Source organism: Molothrus ater, chromosome 1 (assembly GCF_012460135.2).
Source record: "Molothrus ater isolate BHLD 08-10-18 breed brown headed cowbird chromosome 1, BPBGC_Mater_1.1, whole genome shotgun sequence".
Taxonomy (NCBI): domain Eukaryota; kingdom Metazoa; phylum Chordata; class Aves; order Passeriformes; family Icteridae; genus Molothrus; species Molothrus ater.
In genome coordinates, this window is record NC_050478.2 from 45,479,374 (window position 1) to 45,502,374 (window position 23,001).

At 34.4% G+C, this 23,001-nt stretch overlaps 1 protein-coding gene across 1 annotated transcript in view; it reads left to right on the forward strand.

The window, feature by feature from the left end:
* The window catches only part of ULK4 (unc-51 like kinase 4), a 213,706-nt gene that overhangs the window by 49,002 nt on the left and 141,703 nt on the right, over positions 1-23,001 (forward strand). The window contains exons 21-27 of the mRNA XM_036395859.2: positions 3,620-3,802; positions 8,631-8,758; positions 15,731-15,864; positions 18,686-18,807; positions 19,121-19,177; positions 22,186-22,237; positions 22,328-22,422. Of these exons, the coding sequence (XP_036251752.1) occupies positions 3,620-3,802; positions 8,631-8,758; positions 15,731-15,864; positions 18,686-18,807; positions 19,121-19,177; positions 22,186-22,237; positions 22,328-22,422 (771 nt within the window). The remainder of the gene's footprint in view (positions 1-3,619; positions 3,803-8,630; positions 8,759-15,730; positions 15,865-18,685; positions 18,808-19,120; positions 19,178-22,185; positions 22,238-22,327; positions 22,423-23,001) is intronic.

The following is a 23,001-nucleotide window of genomic DNA, read 5'->3' on the forward strand; positions in this document are numbered from 1 at the left end:
ATATCCTTGGTGAAACTGCTTTCTTCTATTTTTTCTGGTCTTTATGAAAATTATTGCTATCCATGTAGCTGAATCCATCTCTTTTTTTCAGTCAGATAATTTTACACAAGTGTTCTTGGGTCTGAATGAGCTCCTGGATATTCTCCTCCACAGTTTTGGGGATTGTTTCCTTTATCAGAAAACTGAAGTTTAATACTTTTATATGAAGTGAATTGAACAAGGAAACTTCTAAAGTAGGGTGCACTAAGGTGATAATTTAATCTTTTTGCTGCTTTGCAGTGATACACTAAAAGTAAGAAATAGATAAACTTATTACTCATTGCATGATATAATTCAGGGTTATGTATTAATGCTGCTGTGGCATTTAGATATAAAACCTTAACTTCATCTGATAACAATCAATTGATATTGAAATCTAGTGCAGGAAGATCTTTTCCCAGCTAAAGTTTATGGAGATTTTAGTGGTATGCTAATTTAACAAATAAAATACTAATGTATTCTCCAGTTATAGTGTACTGTATAATTTCTACATCCATTAAATTGTTGCTACAGATATGTAGGCATTTTTATCCTGCATGACCACAAAAACTGACATCATCAGTGTCCTATTTAATTTTGTTATGCAGTCATTCCTGCCTTATTTGAATATATCCTGAAGAATTTATTCTTAACTGACATCTATATTAGAATGTAAAAATACATTTCTGTTAAGAAATGTCTGTCATATCTTTACTTAGAGTTAGCAGTCTGTCTGCAAAGTGTATCAGCAGTAAAGGACTATGGAATTCCATTTATGATTATTGCAATCAATAATAAAAATATATCAAGAAGATTCTCTGTCTTTAGTCTCTGGAGTCAAGAAATGACACTTCACTTTGTCCTGCCTATCAGAGGCGGCAAATGGGGATTGTGTCTCAGTATCTTTTTCTCACTTTGGAGTCCAACATGCCTCAGGTAAATATCACAGATTTTGCCTGTAGGAAAGCTGTGTCTTTTTATCATTTTGCTAGACTCAGAAAAAAAAAATCTGTAAGATGTCACAGTGATATTCTGACAAGCTCAACAGCAGGAAGAATATTTCTTTCCAGTATGCTGAATTTTTTTAATTTTTAAAAAGATAACTTGAAATTTTTTTTCTAGGAGATAACTTCTTCTGCTGGAAGGGAAGTAATAAAGCATCAGCCACTTAAATGGAAACTAATTTGGGAAAGCTCACACAATCTTTTTTTGGGGATTTGGTTCCTTTGTTATTTTCTTAAGTAATTGGTATTGAATACTTTATTTCAGAGACTTGTGTATTGTAGATACTGTAGTGCATTCATTCTCAAACTTGAGAGTCATGGAAGATATCCTGAAAGGGTGAATGTTACCCAGTCACATGTAGCCTGCAAGTCTAGAAGGCTATGGCAGAGATGATCCTAGAACCCTGGAGTATCTCAAGTTGGAAGTGACCAATAAGAATCATGAGGCAAAGGTTGGAGCTGCTGAGAGAAGAGGTGCTGGTTAAGGTCCAGCAGAGAGTAGGGGTGGAGAAGTCAGTTCCAGGAGAAGTTCTGCTGAAGCCTTACTCTCACTAAGAACATTTCATGTTCCAACTGCTACCTGGAGATGATGGTGTAAGCTCTACTCTTGCATCTATCATCATCCATTTCCAGTTCGTGCTCCACCACCTTTTGACCTATCTCCATCTGTTTTCTCCCAATATTGGATCTACTGAAGTGATTTAGAGTGCTTGTACTCTATCCCACATTTAAATCCTATCTTCTGCTTTTCTGCTGAAGTGTTATGTTCATTCATACAGCAGAGCATTCTGTGATGTACAAACTAATGGTAATTTAAAGCTTCTGCCCTTGGCTATTGGTGGACTGGAGCTTTTCTGCTACCTCCAAAACTGCAGTATTATACTAGAAGACTGCCTATGATGTGTTTCCTATGAGGTTTGCCTGGAAGTAATGTGATGGCCACCCTTGTTTGGCAAGGTGTGTAGCAGAGATCTAAGGCAGTGGAAAATCTGCAAACACCATGCAGAGGGTGTTTGCAGACCAAGTCTGCACACCAAGTTAGCTCCGTGTTGCTTTGGCACAGCCTGTCCCTAGGTCCCAGCAGTTCATTGGTAGTACGACCCTCAAGGATGTTTTTAGTGAATACACAAACCTCCTGCCCACTCATTTTGAAAACTCTGAATAGAGGTGAAGAGCTGGATTGTATCCTGGAGGAAATAGAGCATGCTATACCAAGGAACTGAGATGGAGTGTCTGTGTTTAAAAAGAGAGTTAAAAAATAATAAAAGAAGAAAAGTAAAAGGCTGCAATCGATGTGGTTCCTGGACCAGAAAGGACAAGGAAGAACAAGAGCAGAGTAGATGAACAGCATCAATAAAATGTCTGTCAAGTTCATGATTTACTGTCTTTTATGCCTTTTTTCTTCTTTTTTCCTTCTTTTTTAGCTGATTTTGCCCTGGTTACTAAGGGCACTGGTGAACTGGACAGTTTCTGGTGTTCTTACATGGAAAGCTTTTCTCTGGTGGTAGAATTCTGTGTAATTGACTATAGTTTCTCTTAAATGAGACCTTACTATTGAGTACACACCAAGTAAACAGCAATTTCTAAATATAGCTGGTCTGAAGAGAACAAAGAAATCATAAATATTGCTTACATTTCACAAAAGGGAGTCACCTTCAAAGTTTTTCCTGAAAACCAATTCAGATTTTCACGTGAATCCAATATTTGACATCAGCTCTTCTTCTATGCTAATAGTATATTCAGGCCAAAGGAAAAAAAAATAATGTTTAAAGAGTCTTATTTTCTTTATCTGGAGAGAAAAATGCACTTATAGTATCTTGAAGGTTGCGTTTTTACAGGTATCAAAAGGAGATTGATTTGGAGATGAGGCCACCCTGAAGATTGTTTGGTAATGTTTGCTAGGAAATAGCTAAGTTAGTAGACACTGAACAGGTTTGTGCTCACTTTACTGGAGCATGGTCAGTACCTACATTTTCTACTAAAATTATTTTAATCACTGATGCTTGAAAATCAACCATTTGGAGAATAGTTTGCAAGTTTATTATACTAATCACTGTTTCCTAATAAGCACCTAGATCTGAAGTAGTATCAAGAGCTGAGGATAGACTTTAGACACTGAAATACTATATACCTCATTATTGTCCATGAGCAGGGAGAGAGAAGATGCCTACCTTTATGGGTGTCCATAAATTCTGTGGTGTATGCTATGTCTGTATTTTCTCTCCCTGTTCTCCTTTCTAGTACAGTGTTATCTGATGCTGTTTATATTCCATGCATGACAAAAGACTCAAGCATGGGCTGTGATGCTCCATCATGATTGTTCTCTAGAGGAAAAGAGTAATGTGACTTTTTTGATGTGGATGTTGGTGTATGAAATATTTGAATTTCAGTTGCACAGAGTGTATAGCAATGTATTTAGAAGAATTCCAGGTCCCTAAAAATAAGTGGTCTTTCCCCCTAATATTTGTCTTAAAAATGAATCTATATGCATTCCTTTTATTCCTAAACTATTGGAAAACTCACCACATACTTTTATTTTCCAGTATTTTTCTTGCGATATTAATCTCATTAATTTCTTTTTTTTTTCACTTTTGTAGGCTTTGTGCAGAATTACTCGTACCTCACCTAATGCTTTCCAGAGTGTCATTGAAAAAGTGGGATTAACAGCTGTACTAAATTCCTTGGCAAATGGAATGTGCAAAATTCAGCAGTACATGCTCACGATGTTTTCAGCAATGTTGTCATGTGGGATTCATCTACAGAGGCTAATTCAGGAAAAGGTTTGAGTTCAGATTAATATTTCACTGGCATGGAATTTAATGAAAGGAAAAGTTAAAATTGACACTGCGAGTGGTTTTGGATTTTCAAAATATGTCTCAGTGACATTTGCATATCTGAATAGCAGGAAATGAGGAATGTGTTTCTTTTATGTTTCTATTTGCTTCAAATCTAAATTACAAGGTGTATAGTTTTCTTTTCTCATGGATCTTTGAGAAATGGTACTAATGGGTGTATAAATTGTTCCTGCAGCTAGGATTCAATCAGTCCAGAATACCCTAGCCTGACCAAAACTGGGCCCTAAGGAAAATCAGTAATTAATCAGTAAGGATAGCTATTTGACATAGCTCTTTTAGACATTTGAAATAGAAAATAAGGAGTGTCCTGATTAAATCTGAACCAGTACTTTATGCTCTTCTTTAAAGGACCTTAAGTCAATTTGTAAGTGAAATATCTTGCAGGAATTAGCATTTTAATACCTTAGGTTTTTCTTTTTAGTGTTACTGAATAAAACAACTGGTTTTGGTTTATGTGTAATATAATTTTTGGTAGAAGTGGTTAAAAGTTTTCTATTTTGAGCCCGAAATTATTTTGTGTTTAGAGATAAAGTGTTTCTTTTCTGGCAGTGTATCTGCATAGTTCATAAATGAAAGTAATAATCTCCCTCTGTTTGGGAAGGATAAAAGCCACAAAGAAAGAAGGAACTATCATTCTTGTTTTCCTCAGATACTCTGTTGTAATGTGTGTTGTAATCTGACAATCATTGTGGCTATAATAATCTGTTGGGCATTAGTTGAGAGAGTTTTATTTCCCTACGTATTGTTTTAACAATTATATTTAAATTAAAACATTATCCCACCCATGTGGCCTGAAATTACTCATTCTCTTCCTAAAATTAATTTCTGTACCATGTCAGAATTGCCAGTGTGTTTTTGTGAGTGCGTGTCAGCTGGCCTTGAACTTTCCAGATCTCACAAGAGTGGCCCTAACAGGTGGCAAATTGTCCTGTAATGCTGTGCTAACAGTGCGCATTACTGTGAGTTGCTGGTATAGTCAGAGGAGCATGATCAAAAATCATTCACTTGAACATTCAGCTAAAGAATACAATGTGCAGCTAGCCTGTGGCTACAGCATGATGTTTTCTGTGAAAAATTTCTTTTTTATATACAACTTACATTGCTAAAAGACCTCCCATACTGATACTGAGTTTCTTATAGACACAATGGCTAGAATTCCCTCTCTGATACTGTAGTTCTAATGAGCAGTACTGTAGAACTGATACTGCAGTTCTTATAAGCAATTCTAATAAAATTTTGCAGATTAGAAAATTGAAATACAGACAAATTTAGACATTCTTTTAAGAGCATATATCAAACTGATGATAGAAGTGGGAATAGTGCCCAAAGCTATATGTAAAAAACAGTCTACTGTAAAAACTGGTAAAGTAGGTCTGGTTCTACTGCATGTGCCCACATTTGGTAACTGTACCTACATTACAGCTCAGAAAAACTTAAATATCATAGAATGGTTTTTTTTTTTTTAATTGAGATTAGCTCAGTTGATTAGAGTCTGGTGGTAATGCCACCCAAGTTGTTGGTTCAATCCCTGTGTGAGCCATTCACTTAGGAGTTGGGCTTGACGATCACTTCCATCTCAGTATGTTCTGTGATCTGGAAATTAGATTGTAGGATTTTGGAAGCTGAAACTAAATTTCTATTTTTCTTGAATAGAATCTAAAAATACAAACATGCTCCTGTATTGAACTGCCAGGTGCTGTCACATCACATGGAGTGATATTATTTTAGCTCTGAAAATCAAATTTAATAGTCCATGCACTTTTCAGTATTCCACCTTAATGAGAGAAGGGAAGAGTGAGTAGTGTTAGACTACAGATTATTTTGCATTCTCTAAAATTCTTGTGTAGCTCAACTTAAGAGGCAGAAGGACCTCATTTTCACACAGAAGGTAGTGACAAATAAATGACTCTCTCTTTAATATAGGTGCAAGCAACATATTAAAAGATACAAATTCAAGACAGAGATAATTTAGCTTTTTGTATGTTATCTGGAAACACCCTTAGCTTGTAAGAATTAGGACTGCCCTTGTTTTCTTCAGTCTTCAAGAACAGTAGTAAAAACCAGGTACAAAACAAAAGCCAGAATTGCAGTTCTGTGATCATCTACACTAATACAAAACTTTAGAGATCTACAGTAGCCAGAAGGGACTGGGTTTTGTCCCTCTCTGGTACAGAGACTTTCCATTTTACTTTCCTGTTTTAGAAACAAAATAGTTGAAATTATGTTTTTAAAGTAAAGCATGGAAAAAGAACTCAAAATCAAGAATGTTGAATGCATTATAGCAGTAGATTAAAAAAACCCCACTGCTAATTACTTTCATCTGGCTGTCAAGAATCCCCTTTGGATTAGTGAAAATCAGTCACAGCTTTTTGAATGCAATTAGGTTCTTCCAAAGATCAGATAATGTAGTAGGGCATATTTTATTTGGTTTCTTTCTTCCTCAACTAGTCATAAGTAAAATTATTCAAATACTTACAGCAATATATTGTCACAACTTCATTGTGAATACATTATAAACATTGTCCTCATATTTCAGTAATTATTTTCAATTCTTTGTCTTTTACCTGAATGTGGACAAGTAACTACCACTGTAGAGGATAGTTTTGTCCATATCAGTATGAATGAATAAAAAGATAAAAATATCTTTAGCAAAATCTTTGTAACTAAACTTTTACTATGGAGATATTTGCAAAGCATAGAAGAGAAATTTGAAAATACATAACAATGCAACAAGTGTTTGCTATTGTAATTCCTGTTCTTGTATAGTGAGATAGTGGTCTAGCTGTTTCCCTCTTGTGTAACCAATTCAAAAACATCATTGCTTTTGTTTTAAACTTGCTTTGCAGTATTACTCAGTGTATCCAATATAAAGTCATAATCTTGTTGCAGTGTGTTCACTTGAAGTGAAGAGAGTGTCCTATTCGCAGAGTCTCCATGGATACATCAAACGTTTGCAGGGGAGGGAGGAACTATAGAACAGAGAAATGATAAATAATGTATTTGGCAGTATTTGAGTGATTTTTGGCTTTTCTGATACACCAAGTCCTGCAGGTCAGCAAAGATGTGCTTGAGATTTTCTTTGGATACTGTTTTGCAGTCCTCAAACCAGCCAGAAAAGCAAATTCCAACAGGTCACATTTATTTCTTAAACCTGATTATTAGAACATTCCCAGATAAGTCTGACGTAACTATTTTTAATTGTCTTAACCCATGTTAACCCCCACATGTAGCATTGAGACATTCTTGCTTTCCAAAGTATGAGGACTAAAAATAGATGTGCTTCGACTTGTAGTTGCATGTGTCTTTGTCATGGTGTCCTTTTGCATGGTCTATCAAGTCTATGTTAGCACAGTTAGTGTTGCATTGTATAAACTCTTTTTGCCTATGTCTGACGTTTTATGGGGTTTCTGAACATAAAAACTTTGTTGTTGTTGTTTGTTGCTTTGGTTTTTTAACTAAAAAAAAAGCCTTGAAAAATGAAACCAGAATTAAAATTCAACCTTTGCATTTATTAGATTGTAATTTAAGAACTTGACTGCTGCAAGTTCATACTGGAGGTGCTGCAAGTCAGGCTCTGTGAGCTGCTGAAGTGTTTAAAGCAGTAAACTTTTAAATCCCAAGACTGAGAAATTCTTCTATTTATGAAATAAATTATTGAAATACAGCAGGACTGTTCTAGAATAATTAATAGCAATTTGTTTTTCTGGGATTTCTGTAGTTCCTGACTGATGACTGCTTTTGAAGACAGGGTAAAAATGGTGTCAGAATAAAATCTAATGGTTTCTTGGCCAACTCTTTTACTCCTGCTCTTTCTCCATTCTTGGTAAAGATGTATAGTTAATTGTTGCAAAGGATGTCTCTAAGAAATTACAGTCGGTGCTGATTTGCACTTATTCAGTCAGCAAATGATGAATTTGAACATTAATATATATGTTAAATGTGCATCACAGAGTGGGATTTTTAAATTTGTACATAACATGCATACACTACTCATCTATCCTATAGTATCATTGCCTTGAGAATCCAGCTCTGCTCTTTGAAGGCAGGTTCTATTGATGAGGCCATTTGTGCTCAGTCTAATTTTTGCACAGAGCCAGTTGACACAGTTTGTAAATTCTGATTCAATTTTTAGTTCTGATTTTGTTTATCCTTCTTTCTTTTCATGTCCTAATTTTATTTCTTCTGTGAAAAGGTGTTATTCACTTTCTGAACTCAAAATAAGATTAGATTAGATAAGAACAATCAGAGAAGGTGGAAACAATTTTACCATGTATTTGGAGCACCTGGTGTATAATTTGGTATCTGATGTAGATAAGATTTTATTCAACTGCCATGTAGTTTTTAATATTCCTGAATATAAGGGAATGAATAGCTAAAATTTTTAATCATGTTTGTGCTTAAATACATATGTATTCTGAAAATAGTTCAGCTTTGTTTTAAAATAAATGTATTAAAATATCCTATGTTTATGCTTATGGTGAGCCCTTTAAAAATATAAATTTTATCATCTTTTGTAATTGATTTCATACTATTTTGGATGTAGTACATTAAATAGCGTTGACTTTTTACTTCTGAAGATGTTCAAGGCAGCTTTACACTGGGCCAGTCAGTCTTGGACAGAACTTATTTGGTAGTGTTCTATGGATTTTTTTTTTTTCCTATGAGAGACATGAAAGTGAGGAAGCTTTAAGTGTATACAGTCTTACAGTACAGTGCAAGTAACCTTCATGTCCTTGTGCTTATTTCCACCAAGGATTTTGTGACTACAGTTACTCGTCTGCTTGAAAGTCCTTCAACTTTTATTCGAGCAAAAGCCTTTCTGGTCTTGCTACAAGTTTTAATCAATAACAGGGAAATGTTGCTCCTCAGTTGTCAAACAAGGTAAGGTGATAATGGAAGATAATCAAAGATACAGTCTTTAAAGTTGTACCTGAAGTACTTGAAAATGTGTGGTATTTTTGAGCCAGTGTTGTAGAATTTAATTGTTTTGTGTGTAATAGTAATCCTTCTATTTATGAGAATATTTTGTCTGGGATCAACAGGTGACAATTATTCACAAAGGGAAACCACTGTCTTGCAAGGAGAATATCTTTTAAAGTAACTCATGGTCCCAGTGAGCATTTGCATTTTTGGGTAGGGCAAAAAATATACTACAACAGTGAGTTGTCGGTATGGTGGGAAAGCAAAATAAAAGGTTCTGTTATGTACCTCCCTCATCTTGGGGTTTGATATAGTCCGTATTCTCTTCCAGATAGTCACCTTCAAGGTAAAATAATACTTTTTAGCTATATATGTTGTGGGAGTGATTTACATAATGACCAATAAATTCCTGTGACTTTTACATGAAGTATTTAATTCTTCTATGTTTTAGAACACTTTGCAATAAATTCCTGAATCATCAGAGAACTGATATTTGAAATTTTTTGTCTTCTGTTGAGATAGAAGCAATCCTCTACCAAAGAGGTGCAAATTAGACTGTGTTAGAATATGAATTGTTACCATGTTTCGAGGTGATTGGAGAAGGGAGATTAAAGAAATTTTAGTTGGGATTTATATCTTCTACTGTTCTGTAAGAAGAAGAGTAAAATGAAGTATAAACATAGCTTTTACAATATTGAAATAGAGCAGGTTTGGAACTGAAAGTTTTACAAAGGATGAGGCTTGTGGGTAGCTGTAAATCTAACTATATCTATAGCAAATGGAACATTATATCTTATATTCATGTTTGAGAAGAATTAGGATGTATACATTAGGATTAAAGGAAGGGGCAGATGAGTTATACCATGAAGTCACTGTGAGAGAACACCTTGTGAGGTGATAGTATTATATATATATTCCTCCACTTGCAAAGCTGTAGGTATCCCAATATTTGTAGAATCACAGAGAATAAGTAATGAATCGAAGGGGCTTTTTCATGTGTACCTTTTACACTTCCAGAAATGTTCTATCAGATTATTTATTCAGATTAGTGAAAAATGGTTCTAATGATTTGTAAGTGACTTTTTGAATGGCTACATTTTTAGTAATTGCTGCTATTCATGTGCCTTATATACCACATAGGACTCTCCTGTCTTTTTGAAGAAAGGTCTGACAGAAATCCTGCACAGTTACTGTTTGTTTATATGTATACCTAAGATATTATGTGAAGGAGAATAATAATAATTTTATCAACAATTTTCCTGATTTATAATGCTTTCCAACCAGCTGTCTTTTTGAAGAGAATGTGGGGTGAATTTGGAACATGATTTGTATTATGACTTTTGGCTTTATCCTGCTGTTTTATTGTCATGCTTCAGACAGGGCTGATTAGAGACCAATACATACTGTAATATGTTAGGTGAAACAATAGGCAAGCCTTACAGCAGCTTTATTGAGCTGATAAATGGTTCTTCTTCATTTGCTGAGTTTTCTTTATAATTATTCTTTAGTGAACAGCATATCTCTTATCAGAATAGATCATCTAAAACCTTTCTCTTACATCCAGAAGGTAAGATAGCTACAGAGAGGAGATATGACCCATTAAATCTGGAGACAGTTGCATTCAAAATATTGCTATATAACTCTGGAATAATCTTAAACACAGCAGAGATACCGGATACTTATTGACTTATAGTGTGGAATTTAGTTAGATGTCTTCAGTTGTCTGACAGAAAAGTTTCTTCAAAAATTAAGACTCAAAAATTCTAAATTGCTAGCACAGCAATCAGAAATCAGTTGGATAACTATTGAAAATATTTGATATACTTAAATTCTCCTTCTTGAGGGGTTTGATTTGAGAAATATAAAGACTCTGTAGTAAAATGTACATAATTCCTGGTTAACGGTTTGTCTTCAGCGGCTGCAGCTACAGCCTATAATAGGATTTATATTGCTTTAGATGATAAAATCTGTTTATGATAATGATAATCAATATAAGGCAATTTTTCAGTGTGTATCACTTAAAGGATGATGCAGATGATAAAACAATAATAACTGTTTCATGGCAACACTGCACTGAAAAATACTTTTTCTTACTTTGGTAATTATGCTGGCTTTGGCTGGGTTAGTGTTAATTTTCTTCATGGCAGCTACTATGAGGCTGTTTGTGCTGAAAACAGCCCCCTGGGCCTCATGAGCATGGGGACTGCCTCAGGGCCAGCATCCCAAAGGCCTTGCTCTGGAGAGCAGTTCTTCCTTTATTTGGCAGCAAAGTTGGGGCAGGGTCTGGAGTGCAAGTCTTATGAGGAGGAGCTGAGAGAACTGAGGTTGTTTAGCCTGGAGGAAAGGAGGCTCAGGGGTGACCTTATCACTCTTTGTAACCACCTGAAAGGAGGCTGTAGCAAGGCAGGGGTTGGTCTTTTTTTTCCCAAGCAATGAGTGATAGGGCAAGAGGAAATGGTCTTAAGCTGTGACATTGGAGATTTAGATTTTATATCAGGAAAAACTTTTTCACTGATAATTCAGACAATAAAATCCTGGTCCCGCTGGTAACCTTTGTGATATCTGTCCTTGGAAGTGATTTTGGAGCTGAAAAAACTGTGGCATGTGAGGAAAATAACAGTTTAATCTGTTTTCATTCATCTCATTGGGAGGAAAGGGCGTGGGACAAAGAAAGGAGGAGAGAGAAAGAGAAATGGAATGAGTAGGGAAAGAGGAAGTGGAAGGGAAGGGTAATGGCAAGCTTATTTTAGCTCTGCTGGTGTTACCAAAATGGATTTCCTTGTGTTTTTCTTCTAGTTTGTGTACAAGTACCAGGAATAAAAGGCAGCAGAAGTAGGCACTTGCTAAAACCCCTTTTTATTGCAAGGGCTGGGAACATGAGAAGTATCCAGTGTTGCAAGTCCTGATTCCTGGAATGCAATCTTAAGACTACCTGCCTATTTCTTTTTCCTGTTTACAGAACTTATTGGCTTTGGCCATGATACCAGCAGTTGCCATTCACTTTTGGAGTATTTGTACACACAATCTGCCATGCATGTCCCTGTAATGCCTATCGATTAGCTGAGTTTACACAATCTGGTTGCAAGTTTCTTTTTGTACCTCTCTTTGAAAGTCTCTACTTACTCAAAAAGTATAGAAACACCTTTATAATTCCAAAAAAGAGTGGAGAAACAGCTGATCCCAACTGATCGAAGGGATATTCAGTATCACGTGGCCTCACAGGGGAAAGAAGAAAGGATTGGCAGGGAAGACATTAGGAATGATGTCTTCCCAAGTAACCATTACATATAATGGAGCCCTTTGTTTCTGCAAAGGGATGGCTGAATACCTGTCAGCCTATGGGAAGTGGTGAATGAATTCCTTGTTTTGCTTTGCTTGTGCTGATTTTTGAATTCTGTGGATGAAAAGTATTGATATTTAATACGAAATGTAATTTTCAAGTGAATTCATTGTTCCACAACATTGAGACAATTCACCTGTTACTCTTTTTTCCTACCTGTTTCATGGTAGTTGATTACATATCTTTAGTTCTTCCACATGTGATACAGCTAGAGAAGATATGTAGGATCCTTCAGGCTTAAGCAGCACTTGTTTATTTACACTGTGCAAATTAATTTATTTTGCTAATCACACTGAGTTTTCTAGTTTCCTTCATTTCTCCTTGATTTTCAGAGGCAGGCTACCTGTTCTTCAGGGGAAGGACACATCCTGAACTTTTATTGAGACTTTTCATTTCACCCTTTTCTGAACTAGCAGTAATTTCTGATTAGTCTCACTGAATTGTTCTTTTTGTATCTAGATGGTTTCAGAAAACTTCCTGGGTAAACAGAGAATGACTTGGAGATTGAACTTCTCTCCCAAAGGAATTTATTCGAACCTCTTGTTTTCTACTGTCTGCAGAGATGGACACTTGTGGAAGTGTCCATCATCCACAGGGTAGTATTCGCAACACATTTTACAGCCTGCAGAAATGTAACTGTGCACACGGCATAACCTTGAGCAAAATCTTTCTCTGTTTCCTGTGGCCACCTCCCATATTTATTAAATTTTCAAATCTTATATGTGCCCTGAAAGTAAAAGCTTTGCCTGGAAACCTACTACAGTCTCATATCTAGCATAGCCTGTTTGCCTTCTCTTCTTAAGATTGATCTAGAAAAGTAGTGAGGAAAAGAACTGAAAAGCTTGGTGCTCAGTCAGATGGGAAAACATGGAAATGGAAGGGAGGAGAGAACAATGATGTAAGTCAGCGATTTCAGGAAAAAAAACCCAGCAAGTTGGTATCAAATTAAAAAATAGAAAAAAGTGGTGGAAGACAAGAAGTAGAGATTGACCCTCCTATTAGTATGATATGCCATCTAATACATCTCTGTAAAATAAACACTATGTCTATATTAAGTATCCTTTAAAATCTTCCTCATTTTCTGTTAGCAGAGATTGATTAATAACAATAATAAATAATAATAGAATAAGAAGTAGTCCTTGATTTCTTGGGGTAAATGGACTGTATATGTCCTCAGAGTATGCACAATCTTCTTTAATTTCATGCAGGTCATTGTCTGTGACTAGTCTCTTCATATTGTTCATCCTGTTAAGAGAACAGTTCTTATTCTTTTAAGTAGTAGACCTCATCCCTGTTTCTATCACTCCAGACTGTTAACTCTGGAATTTTCCCTTTTTTGCTCCACTCTTTCACCTTTTTTTTACACAGAACTTCAGTTGTTTTGATTTAGTGTAAAAGCTCACTGATGACCATATCTTACAATACAGACACTTGAATTTATTTTTTTTTAAAACCAAACCATTGCTTCATAGACAGTGGTTTACTCCTCATTATATTTAGCTAATTTATACTAACATCTACATGTTTTATCATGTATTGCTGAGTGCAAGACAAACATGCCACTACATGAATTGAACAAATGTATTTCTATAGGCCTGGCTTTGTCCACTAGAGAGAACACGGAGATTCATCAGGGAATAAAAGTAATGGATGAATTGTTGTACATATGACTGAGGAATTTGTCAAAGGAAAATAGAGATGCTAATACTATACTGCCTACAGAATTTATATCTGTACAGTTTTCTCAAGACAATGTTTAGTTGAACTGAACTATCAGGGAAAAAATAGTTGTGCATGTTTTTAGAAAATCTATGCGAAAGACAATTTTGTGAATGGAAGAACAGCATAAAGGAGAAAACTCATTTATCTTTCCTTTCTCAGAATAAACAAACCTACTTTGTATCCTTCTCAAATGCGATTAAGTAATAAAACATGCTTTTATAAAATAAAAGAACCTCCTTCACCCAAAGAAATAAAACCACTCATGTTGAAGTCTATTTGGCCCATTTTAAGTAAAACTCAAACAGATCTAAGTGCATACCCATACAGAATCAGTTGATTGTTAAATCATGGAAGTATTTTCTTTAAAAAAAAATTATTCAAGCTCTGATATTTTGTCATTTTTTTAGAGCTACATATTTTTTGAATAAAAATTACTTGATTGTCTGGAAAGGCTAGATGGCCATTTTATTTAAAACATTCAAATTTTTATATTAAAAAGTATAAAGCTTATAAAAGTAAAATCTATTTGTAGCACAATGTCAGATTTTTAAGTAGTTCTTTTCTAGCAGACAAATCAAAATTCCTGTCAAATAATTCAATTTCCAGACATTGCAAGAATTAAAGATGTCCTCATGGTCTCTGAGAAGTGCAGCTGAATATGTTGGATCTGGGCTGTTGCACAAGTGAAAAGTAGTTACTCAGTGGGTCTTTTGATTTCTCTCTTTGTCTCTGTAGAATAGGTTAGGAAGGATAAGAGTGCAGTATTCAGTCATAATCATGTATTGTTTAGAGACATAATCCTGTAAAATAGGTAGTTTTTACTTTGTTGAGTAAATAATCTTTTTGATAGGAAGATGTATTTCCTAGTAGTCTTGTTATGAACACTTGAGGTAAATAAGTAATTTTCGTAGTTCTGTAAAAGAGCATTGATTATCAGAAGGGTATTTAAAGAGATAGTACTGAAGTACATACCTTAAAATCCAGATCATGGATTTCCCTCACCAGTGATTGATGGTTCTTTGCACAGGACCCGGAGGGAGTTCGAATGTGAAACAAAGATGTCAATAGTATGGCCCTAAAGGGAAGTCTGGCCCTTCTGTCTATTCAAATAAGCATTTTAAAATTTTGCCTGAAGCGTTCTGTTACAGGTGTATTATTAAAGCAATCTCTTGTAAGTTAGCCAGTGGCTAATAAATCAGTTACCATTTCACTGCGAGAAATGTCATTCTTCAGAATGGTGCAACCACAGAGCACTTACCGGTTGGAATGCCTGCACTGAGTTTGTATTTAAAAATTGTGAACACCAGATTTCTAGAGATTTCTAGACTAGTTTGGACTTTTATCTCTTTCAATATGGCCACTCTAGCTAGTGCTAACATTTTAATAGGCTGCAATGTGATCTATGTAGTATGATTTTTCTGGACTGAAAGATTGATCTCTTACTATGTTGACTTTAATTATGCTTTCTTTTGGAATTCTTATGAGTTGAAAATTAGTGTCTGTAGTCTTTCACTTATATTGCATGTATCGATTACCTATTTCAAAATAAAGTGGATTGTAAAATTAGTCTCTCTATAAGTTTGCAGAAAGATTTACTCCTTATCTTAACATTACAGATTCATTTAAACTAGTTGAGTTGTGCTTACTTAAAGTAGCTTAAGGATTTCTTTCCTTGACTCAGTAATTTGTTTTGGTTTTAGAGCTGATTAAAAGAAAAGTCTAAAATTTCCACAAAATTACAGAGCCAAAACTAATGTATCATCTTCATTGTAACCAAGGATACCAGAAATGTCTGGTTCAATAGGTTTTTTGAGAGATAGTGTTATTTTCTTTGGTGTGAGAGTTAATGTTTTGCACTTGTTTAAATGTAGACTCCTGATGTATATTGAAAGAGACAGCAGAAAGACCATGCCAGGAAAAGAGCAGCAAGGTGGCAGTGAATACCTGTCAAAATGCCTGGATCTTCTCATCTATCACATCGTGCAGGAGCTGCCAGGAATTCTAGGTAAATTCAGTTTGTTAAGCAAACAGATCTTCCCTTTGCTTACTCTGTCAAGAAACAGATATCTCCTTATATATATATATACACAGGTGGAAAGAGTCTATTTTCTGATTGCATAAAGTTTGCATGATATCAACTTCCTGAAATTTTTTAGATATGTCATGATCAGGTATTTTGTATTGGAATGCATGATTTCCTATATGAATGTTTTGTGTTTGTGGAATGGTAAGCCTCACCAGCTCAGTCAGGAATGAAGCCCAGAGGTACAAGAAGTCTTATCAATGTTCTAAAGATATTGTAAATCTATAAACATTTTACAGTCTGAGAGCAAATTTCCCCCATAAAGCAGAGGCCTGAACAGTACATGTTAATCACTTACACTGAAATTTATATATTGAGTATTTGCTACAGGCAATATTTCTGGAAAATTTCAGCTTAGATACTTCAGTTGTTTTAGGTGCCTGAAACCAATTTGCTCATGCACACGAGGTTTATTTTCATAAAATTTCTTTCTGATAAGATGATACCTGATGTATTTTTCATCTTTTCTACATTATCACTAGGATATTGAAAATGTAATGGTAGCACTGCAAAGGTTAGTAGACCTAAATGTCATGCTGTTATTTTAAAAGAAACTTTACTTCCTCTGCTAATGCAAATTTTTGCCTTGCTGCAAACACCTGTTCCCTTTTTTTCTAACTAAATATCAGGTTTGCATATTGGCTATCTTTCAGGATAGAAGTCTCAGACTATAAATGTTTGAAGCACAAATTCACCTCCTACTGTTTATATATACTATATGCAACTGATATGTTAGGCTCTGGTATTTCCTCAGAATCTGAAAGTTTCAAATGCATAGTTACCATAATGAAACAGAGTACATCAATTACTTAGACATGTAATTACTACTGATTTATAATTAGAATATATTTTTGAGAACTGATATTAAGCATAATTTCTACATTTTGTTTTCTTTTCCAAGCCGGATCTGTGTGTTGATTGTTTTCTGTAACCTGAAGTTATTTCTGTATTTGTCCATATTTTTCAGAAGTCTTTTTTTTTCATTGCTATATGATGAAGGAGCATGTACTGCTCAAGGTGGTGAAAGCTATGGGCACCTAAGAATAATAATCAGATTTGAAAATTGGGACAGTGAAAAGCAGTTTAGCTGTTAATTTAGAATTAATCCTACCTGGCTTCTTTAATACGCATTCACGTAAGCTCCTTACTGATCCCATCTTCTTCCACCAGATGTAGCTATAAACCAAATAGATTAACAAATTGTAGAAGTTGACCTTAAAGATACATTTGAACAAAAGAAATACATTTTTAATCTTCTTGTTAATTTAAAGTTTTTGGTTGTTGTAAATAAGAAATTAATTTTATTTCTGCATTTATAATATTTAACCTATTTTTAGGAAGTATATGTAAATTATTTAGATAATTCTAAAATTAAAGATAGCCTATCTATCCTTTATCAAAGGCAAAATTGCCAAATGTGATCGTTATGTATTCTTTAAAATATAGAAAGAGAGATTATTCACTAAATCAGTCCCTAAACAAAGAGAGGTCTTGTTGAATTACAATATTGTGTGTAATTCAAAACAAAAAGATATTAATGAAAAAAGTATTGTGTTTTATACATTTGAAGAGTTTTAAGCAACACTTTCTTTTCTTTACCAGTGAATGAGTCAAATCTTTAAGACCTGCTTTAGTGCCAGGCTCTGTCATTTCTGCTTATATTGAAAACTGAACTCCATGGGAACAGAAGAAAAGCATTGGTATTATTCAAAATGATTAAATTCTGACTTACTGTGAGAGGAAAGGCCTTTGCTGGCTTGAAAATATATAAAATATGGAGTCCCATTCTTTGTTTGCTTTACATATATTTGAGTTCCCTTTTACAGTTTCGAGCAGCTATCTTTTTAGGGGAAAAAAATATAACTGGTGCTATTTCAAGACAGCATTTGGCTTCTGGTATTTTAAGGTTATAGGGACAGAATCTTCCTTCTTTTGATATGAGCTAACTTTTCTCATGCCTCTACTGTTCTTTATGCCATGCAGAAGAGGTCTTGCTTTTTGTAGACAATAGGAAACGTACCACAAAGTTAGCATAACGTTCCTTGATTTTTATTTGTCTCTTCTGAGTCTGAAGTATAATTTTTACTATTGCCATTAAAATTTTGTTAGCGTATGTCTGAGGTTTGTAATGGAGGCCACTAAGTTCTCTCATTGATCAGTTGCTATCCCTTTAATGAGAATTCCTGTAGCTTTAGGTCACTTGTGTCACAGTTAAATCAGTGCATGAGAACGTGTGTGTGCATGGCTGGTGGAAGGATCTCTTTTTTTGGAGGGGAAGGATGTTTGGGGTTTTTCTTCCTGCTGAACTGTGCTGCAGGGGAAACGTACTGCTTCAGCATTATGTCACCCACTAATCTTAGTTCATTCAGTTCTTGGTTAACCAAAAGCTGTGAGAATTTCACTTTTTACTTCACTGGAAATAAAACTTCGTCCACATAATTTAGCCAGTATAAGTCCACTCTGCCAAGAAGGGGTAATTCCACCTTTACTTCAACAATCACCTTATACTTCTATCCTCACTCTTTTGCCAGAGGTCACCTTCGCCTGTAGCCAGAGTAGGGAATTGATCTGGTTGAAGACAGAGCTAGGAAAGTAGTGCTGGATTCATCATGAACACTACTTCTGGCAGACAGAGAAGACAGGAGTGAACAGAGGCTACTGGAACAGAGATGTTTTATATGTCATTTGCTGTTGTTTAGTGATGTTTTTATGTTGGATCAGCCTGAAATGCTGTTTTCTGTAGGTGACATTCTCAGTGCCCTGACTAACGTCTGTGGGCGTAAACACCCATCAACAGTTCAGGCCAAACAGCTGAAGATGTGCCTTCCTATGATGCCTGTAGTGCTTCATCTTGTGACATCCCAGGTAGATTTTTCCCCCCAAAATTGTTACACAGAGGACAAACTCTTACAGTTTCCCAAAATCTAATTTCTGTCAATCATTATCAGAAAGAGTAAAATAAAGGTTTTCTTAATGCATAAATATGTTGATGAATATTCCAGTTATGAAGCAGCATTTGATAAATGTGCATTCTGTTAACAATAGTAATGACAGAAACAAATACATATTTTGTAATCTCTTTTTGTTTTTTAACATGTGCAATACTTTTTTTTACTTTTTCAGGTCATAAGATATGCATTTAATGTAATTTTTTTTTCCTTTGGCTAATTTCAAATAGGTATTTCGTCCCCAGGTAGTCACAAAGGAGTTTCTTTTCAACTATGGCATCTTACTCGTGAGTATAAAATACAAGATAAATATTTTTACAAGATATACCTATGCATAAAATTTTGGAAGTTACTTTAATTAAATAAATTTTCATTAAATTTCTAAATTGGAGAGAGAAATTTATTCTGAATGTATATTTTAAGCTTTGGTTGTATTCAAAACTTTCTATATAATCAAAAAATATTTTCTGTAGTAATCTATTTATTCAAAGGGAAACTCTGTACATATTTGATAAACTGAGAATTTCCTGTAGGCTTTATTTCTGAATAGCAAAGTTTAGTTCTAAATTGCATAAAATATTCTCTCTGGAATTTCCTACTAGTATTTTATGAGGAGAAATGAAAGGGGAATTATAATTAATCTGTATTTAAGGTATTGTTTCTTCTTGTCACCTTTTTCTTCTTGCCAGTACTTCTAAACTGTGTTTAGTTTATGGAAATCTATGGAGCTAAGATACTGAACTCACATTGACATTTACAACCTTTTTCTGACATTACCCATAGAAAATGAACTTTTTAGGTGTGCCACTGGATAGTACAAGAGAAATGAAGTAGTACAGTTTGAATTTAATTTCCTCAGATGAAAACAATTGTTTATGTTAAATGAGAAAAAAGGGGATATTCTAAATTGCATATCAGAGTTAAACCAGTACTTTTAAGTGCATGAGGTCCTAAATGGCGAATAGATATTTATCTCCAGATAGCATGAAGAAATGGTTTGCTACAAACAATTAGATTCAAGTTATGCGTTCAGATTCACTTCTCTTTCTCCTTTGAATCTTTATTCCATGAAAATGGGGTGTAATTTAGCTCTACTAAAATATTTGTGTAAAAATTAGCATTAGAATGATGAAAAAAAAATTGAAACTGTAGATGTTGAATTACAAAGCCCTTTCTCCCTTTGAAGCATTTCTAACTAGGCAGTAGATTTATTAGTAGTTTTCAATCAACCTTCTAGAAGGTGAAATTCTTCTGTCAACAATTTAGGTACAATGAAAGTTTTCTTTTGATATTACTCCAAGTTGTTTGAACTACTGACTGAGGAAGTCAGGCTAGTTATAGTAGTACAGCTTTCCTCTGAAATCAAGGAGGAGCACATTACTCAATGTTTCCTATGTCTTGTCCTGTCTCCTTTGAAAAAGGCAATTCAGGAACTTACATACACTGTTTAAATGTACACATGAAAAATGGAGGGACAGCACTATATCCAAAAAATCAATATCAAATTTAATCCATTTTATGCAACTGTGTTATGATATAACTAATATAATTACATCTGGAAGAGTAACTAAGCATTCTATCAGGCAATAATCCACTCTGGAAATTTTGAGTTTAGCAACATTCCCACTGACACCTATAAAGGGACATTCAGTCATCACCCTGTACTTTTTCAAAATACTGTGCTATGAGGCCCCTAAGACTTTAGCAAGGCAGTCTTTTTGTTTGTTTTGTTCTTTTTTTTTTTCCCTGATTTATTCAATAGTCTTGTTCTTAACAGTAAGAAATTATGCAGAGTGGAAAGATGTGTGCTTTGGATCTGGATGGAAAAGAAGAGTGATTTTCCTGTAGTGGTTGTTCATTGAGAATTTTTTTTCATGCTGCTTTGAAGTTACTTCCATCATCACTGTAATTTTCAGTAGTGTTGAGCAAAGAAATTGAGAGGGAGTCGGGACAGTCCTTTCATGTTTTCTGCTGTGAACAGAAGTACACACCATGCCCCAAAGGCACAGCTAATAGCAGGCTCCTGCTAGTGTGCACAGGGCACAGACTCACCTGTAGCAAAATACACATATACCATTTCTCTCCATTGCTTGAAAAACCCCAGATAGTTGCATTTCTTTAAATCACACATGTTTTCCCTGTGTTTCTAATATACAATTAATAAGCATTAGTAGCCAGAACAATTTTTGCACCAACATATTTTGATATTTTCAAATCAGTCTTGAGACTATGGTTGTGTGAAACGGTTTAAAAATGAGCAAAGAAAATAATTTGCTCTCTTCCAAATCAAGTTAATTAGATAATACCTAGTAATTTTCTTCAAATGATCAGGAGGATAACTTTTTTTAATAGAAGCACTTGTTTTTTATGACTCTTTCCAAGGTGCTCTCAAATAATGAAATATATAATTGGTTTCTAAGTGTATTTTTAATTAGAGAAGAATCCTTCAGATGTTACTTACATATTGTGATAAAGATAACCCATGTAGAAACTTCTTCCATTTTAATATGTAATAAGGAAAATTTAATTTGTAGTGAAATATAAAAGAATGCCATATTCCTAAATACTACATTAGTAAAAAAAAAGCATACTACATATTCTGCTGAGAATTTTCTTTCCTTAGCGAGTCTTAATAACATCTTTTGCATCCCAATGAAATAAACAGCTATGCATAGAAATGAAAGCATAAGAACAGTGAGTCTAATTGTACAATATTTACTTAATCCAGATTATTAATATTTTATTGACCCTGTTCCTTAATATGATGACTAATTTAGGTGAGTTTTAATGGAAAGTTATATATGCATTTTTGCATGCTTTCCTGAGTGTAACTGCATCCATAGCATGTATAGCATGCATGGAGATGAAAAAGATGGTACAATAACAGAAGATTGCATTTTCTGAAGGGTCTTTGGTCATTTTAGTGAGTTATTTTGACATAGCCACATCCAAGGTTGTTCAAAGTCTTCTAAGAAATTATGGTTCTCTGTTAGCAATGAAAACATTTAATTACTGTCTATTTAGCTAGAAATGTTATGATTTCTGATACTAGTCAGAGCAATGATCCTTACTGTATTCTGCATTCAAGCTTCCAAGAGCATTACAGACTTGCAAAATTAGATCAGCTAGATCATTGGTACTTTCAGTTTTAGTTAATTATTATGAATGTAGGTGCAATAATATTTTGTATTTATGCAGTTTTGCAAAGAATTTCTTGTTGTAATTATTCAGTGATTATGCTTTTTAATATTTTTTTCCCTGAAGTGTTTTGACAAAAATGCTACTTCTTTTGCAGGAGTTCATCCGATCAATAGATTCAGGAGAAACAATCTTGGATAGAGCAATAGGTGGGGTAAACTATGATATTGCAGTACTTTTAGACATAGATATTCTAACTATTGAATTTTATGAAGGAATATGATTACTTTGACCAACAGGGCAAGCTGCATCAGAAGAATTGATTAAGACTACTTTAATGACCTTTGGAGCAGTAACAGAGCATCCCAGCTTACTGATGACCCATCGCTTGACAGTAAGTCTGACAGCAATTTAAATAGTTGCAGGCTGATGGGCCTAATTCCATTTATAAATAGAAAGTTTTGAAGATTTAGAAACTGTTTAAAATATAGTTTAAAATACGTTGTGGTTCTATTTGACAGGAAAAATACTTATTGTTTATAGAGAATTTTCAAAAAAGCAGCAAGACATTCAGTTTACTGTATTTTGTTGAGAAATCAGAGGGAGAATGAGAAGAACTTAGAGTTTAGAAATAGTGGTTCTTGATTCTGTAAATGTTTCTTCAGCTTAAATGCAAATATGTTGCTATATATTAGTGAAACTTTCACCACTGTTTATGCTTTTTACATAAACATATGCTTTTAACAACAACATGGCTTGGAAACACCACCTCTGAGAATTGATCCCATTCTAGCATATGAGGGGTAGTAGATATCAGTAGATATCATATCTACTGATAAGGTCATCAGTAGCAGTTATGGTGTTGGGGTTTTTCTGTTGTTGTTTGTTTACTTGCTTTTTAAGTCTAACAGATTTCTTACTTAAAAATTTCATTAGAATTACCAAACATACTGTAAGCTTCTTACATCACTGA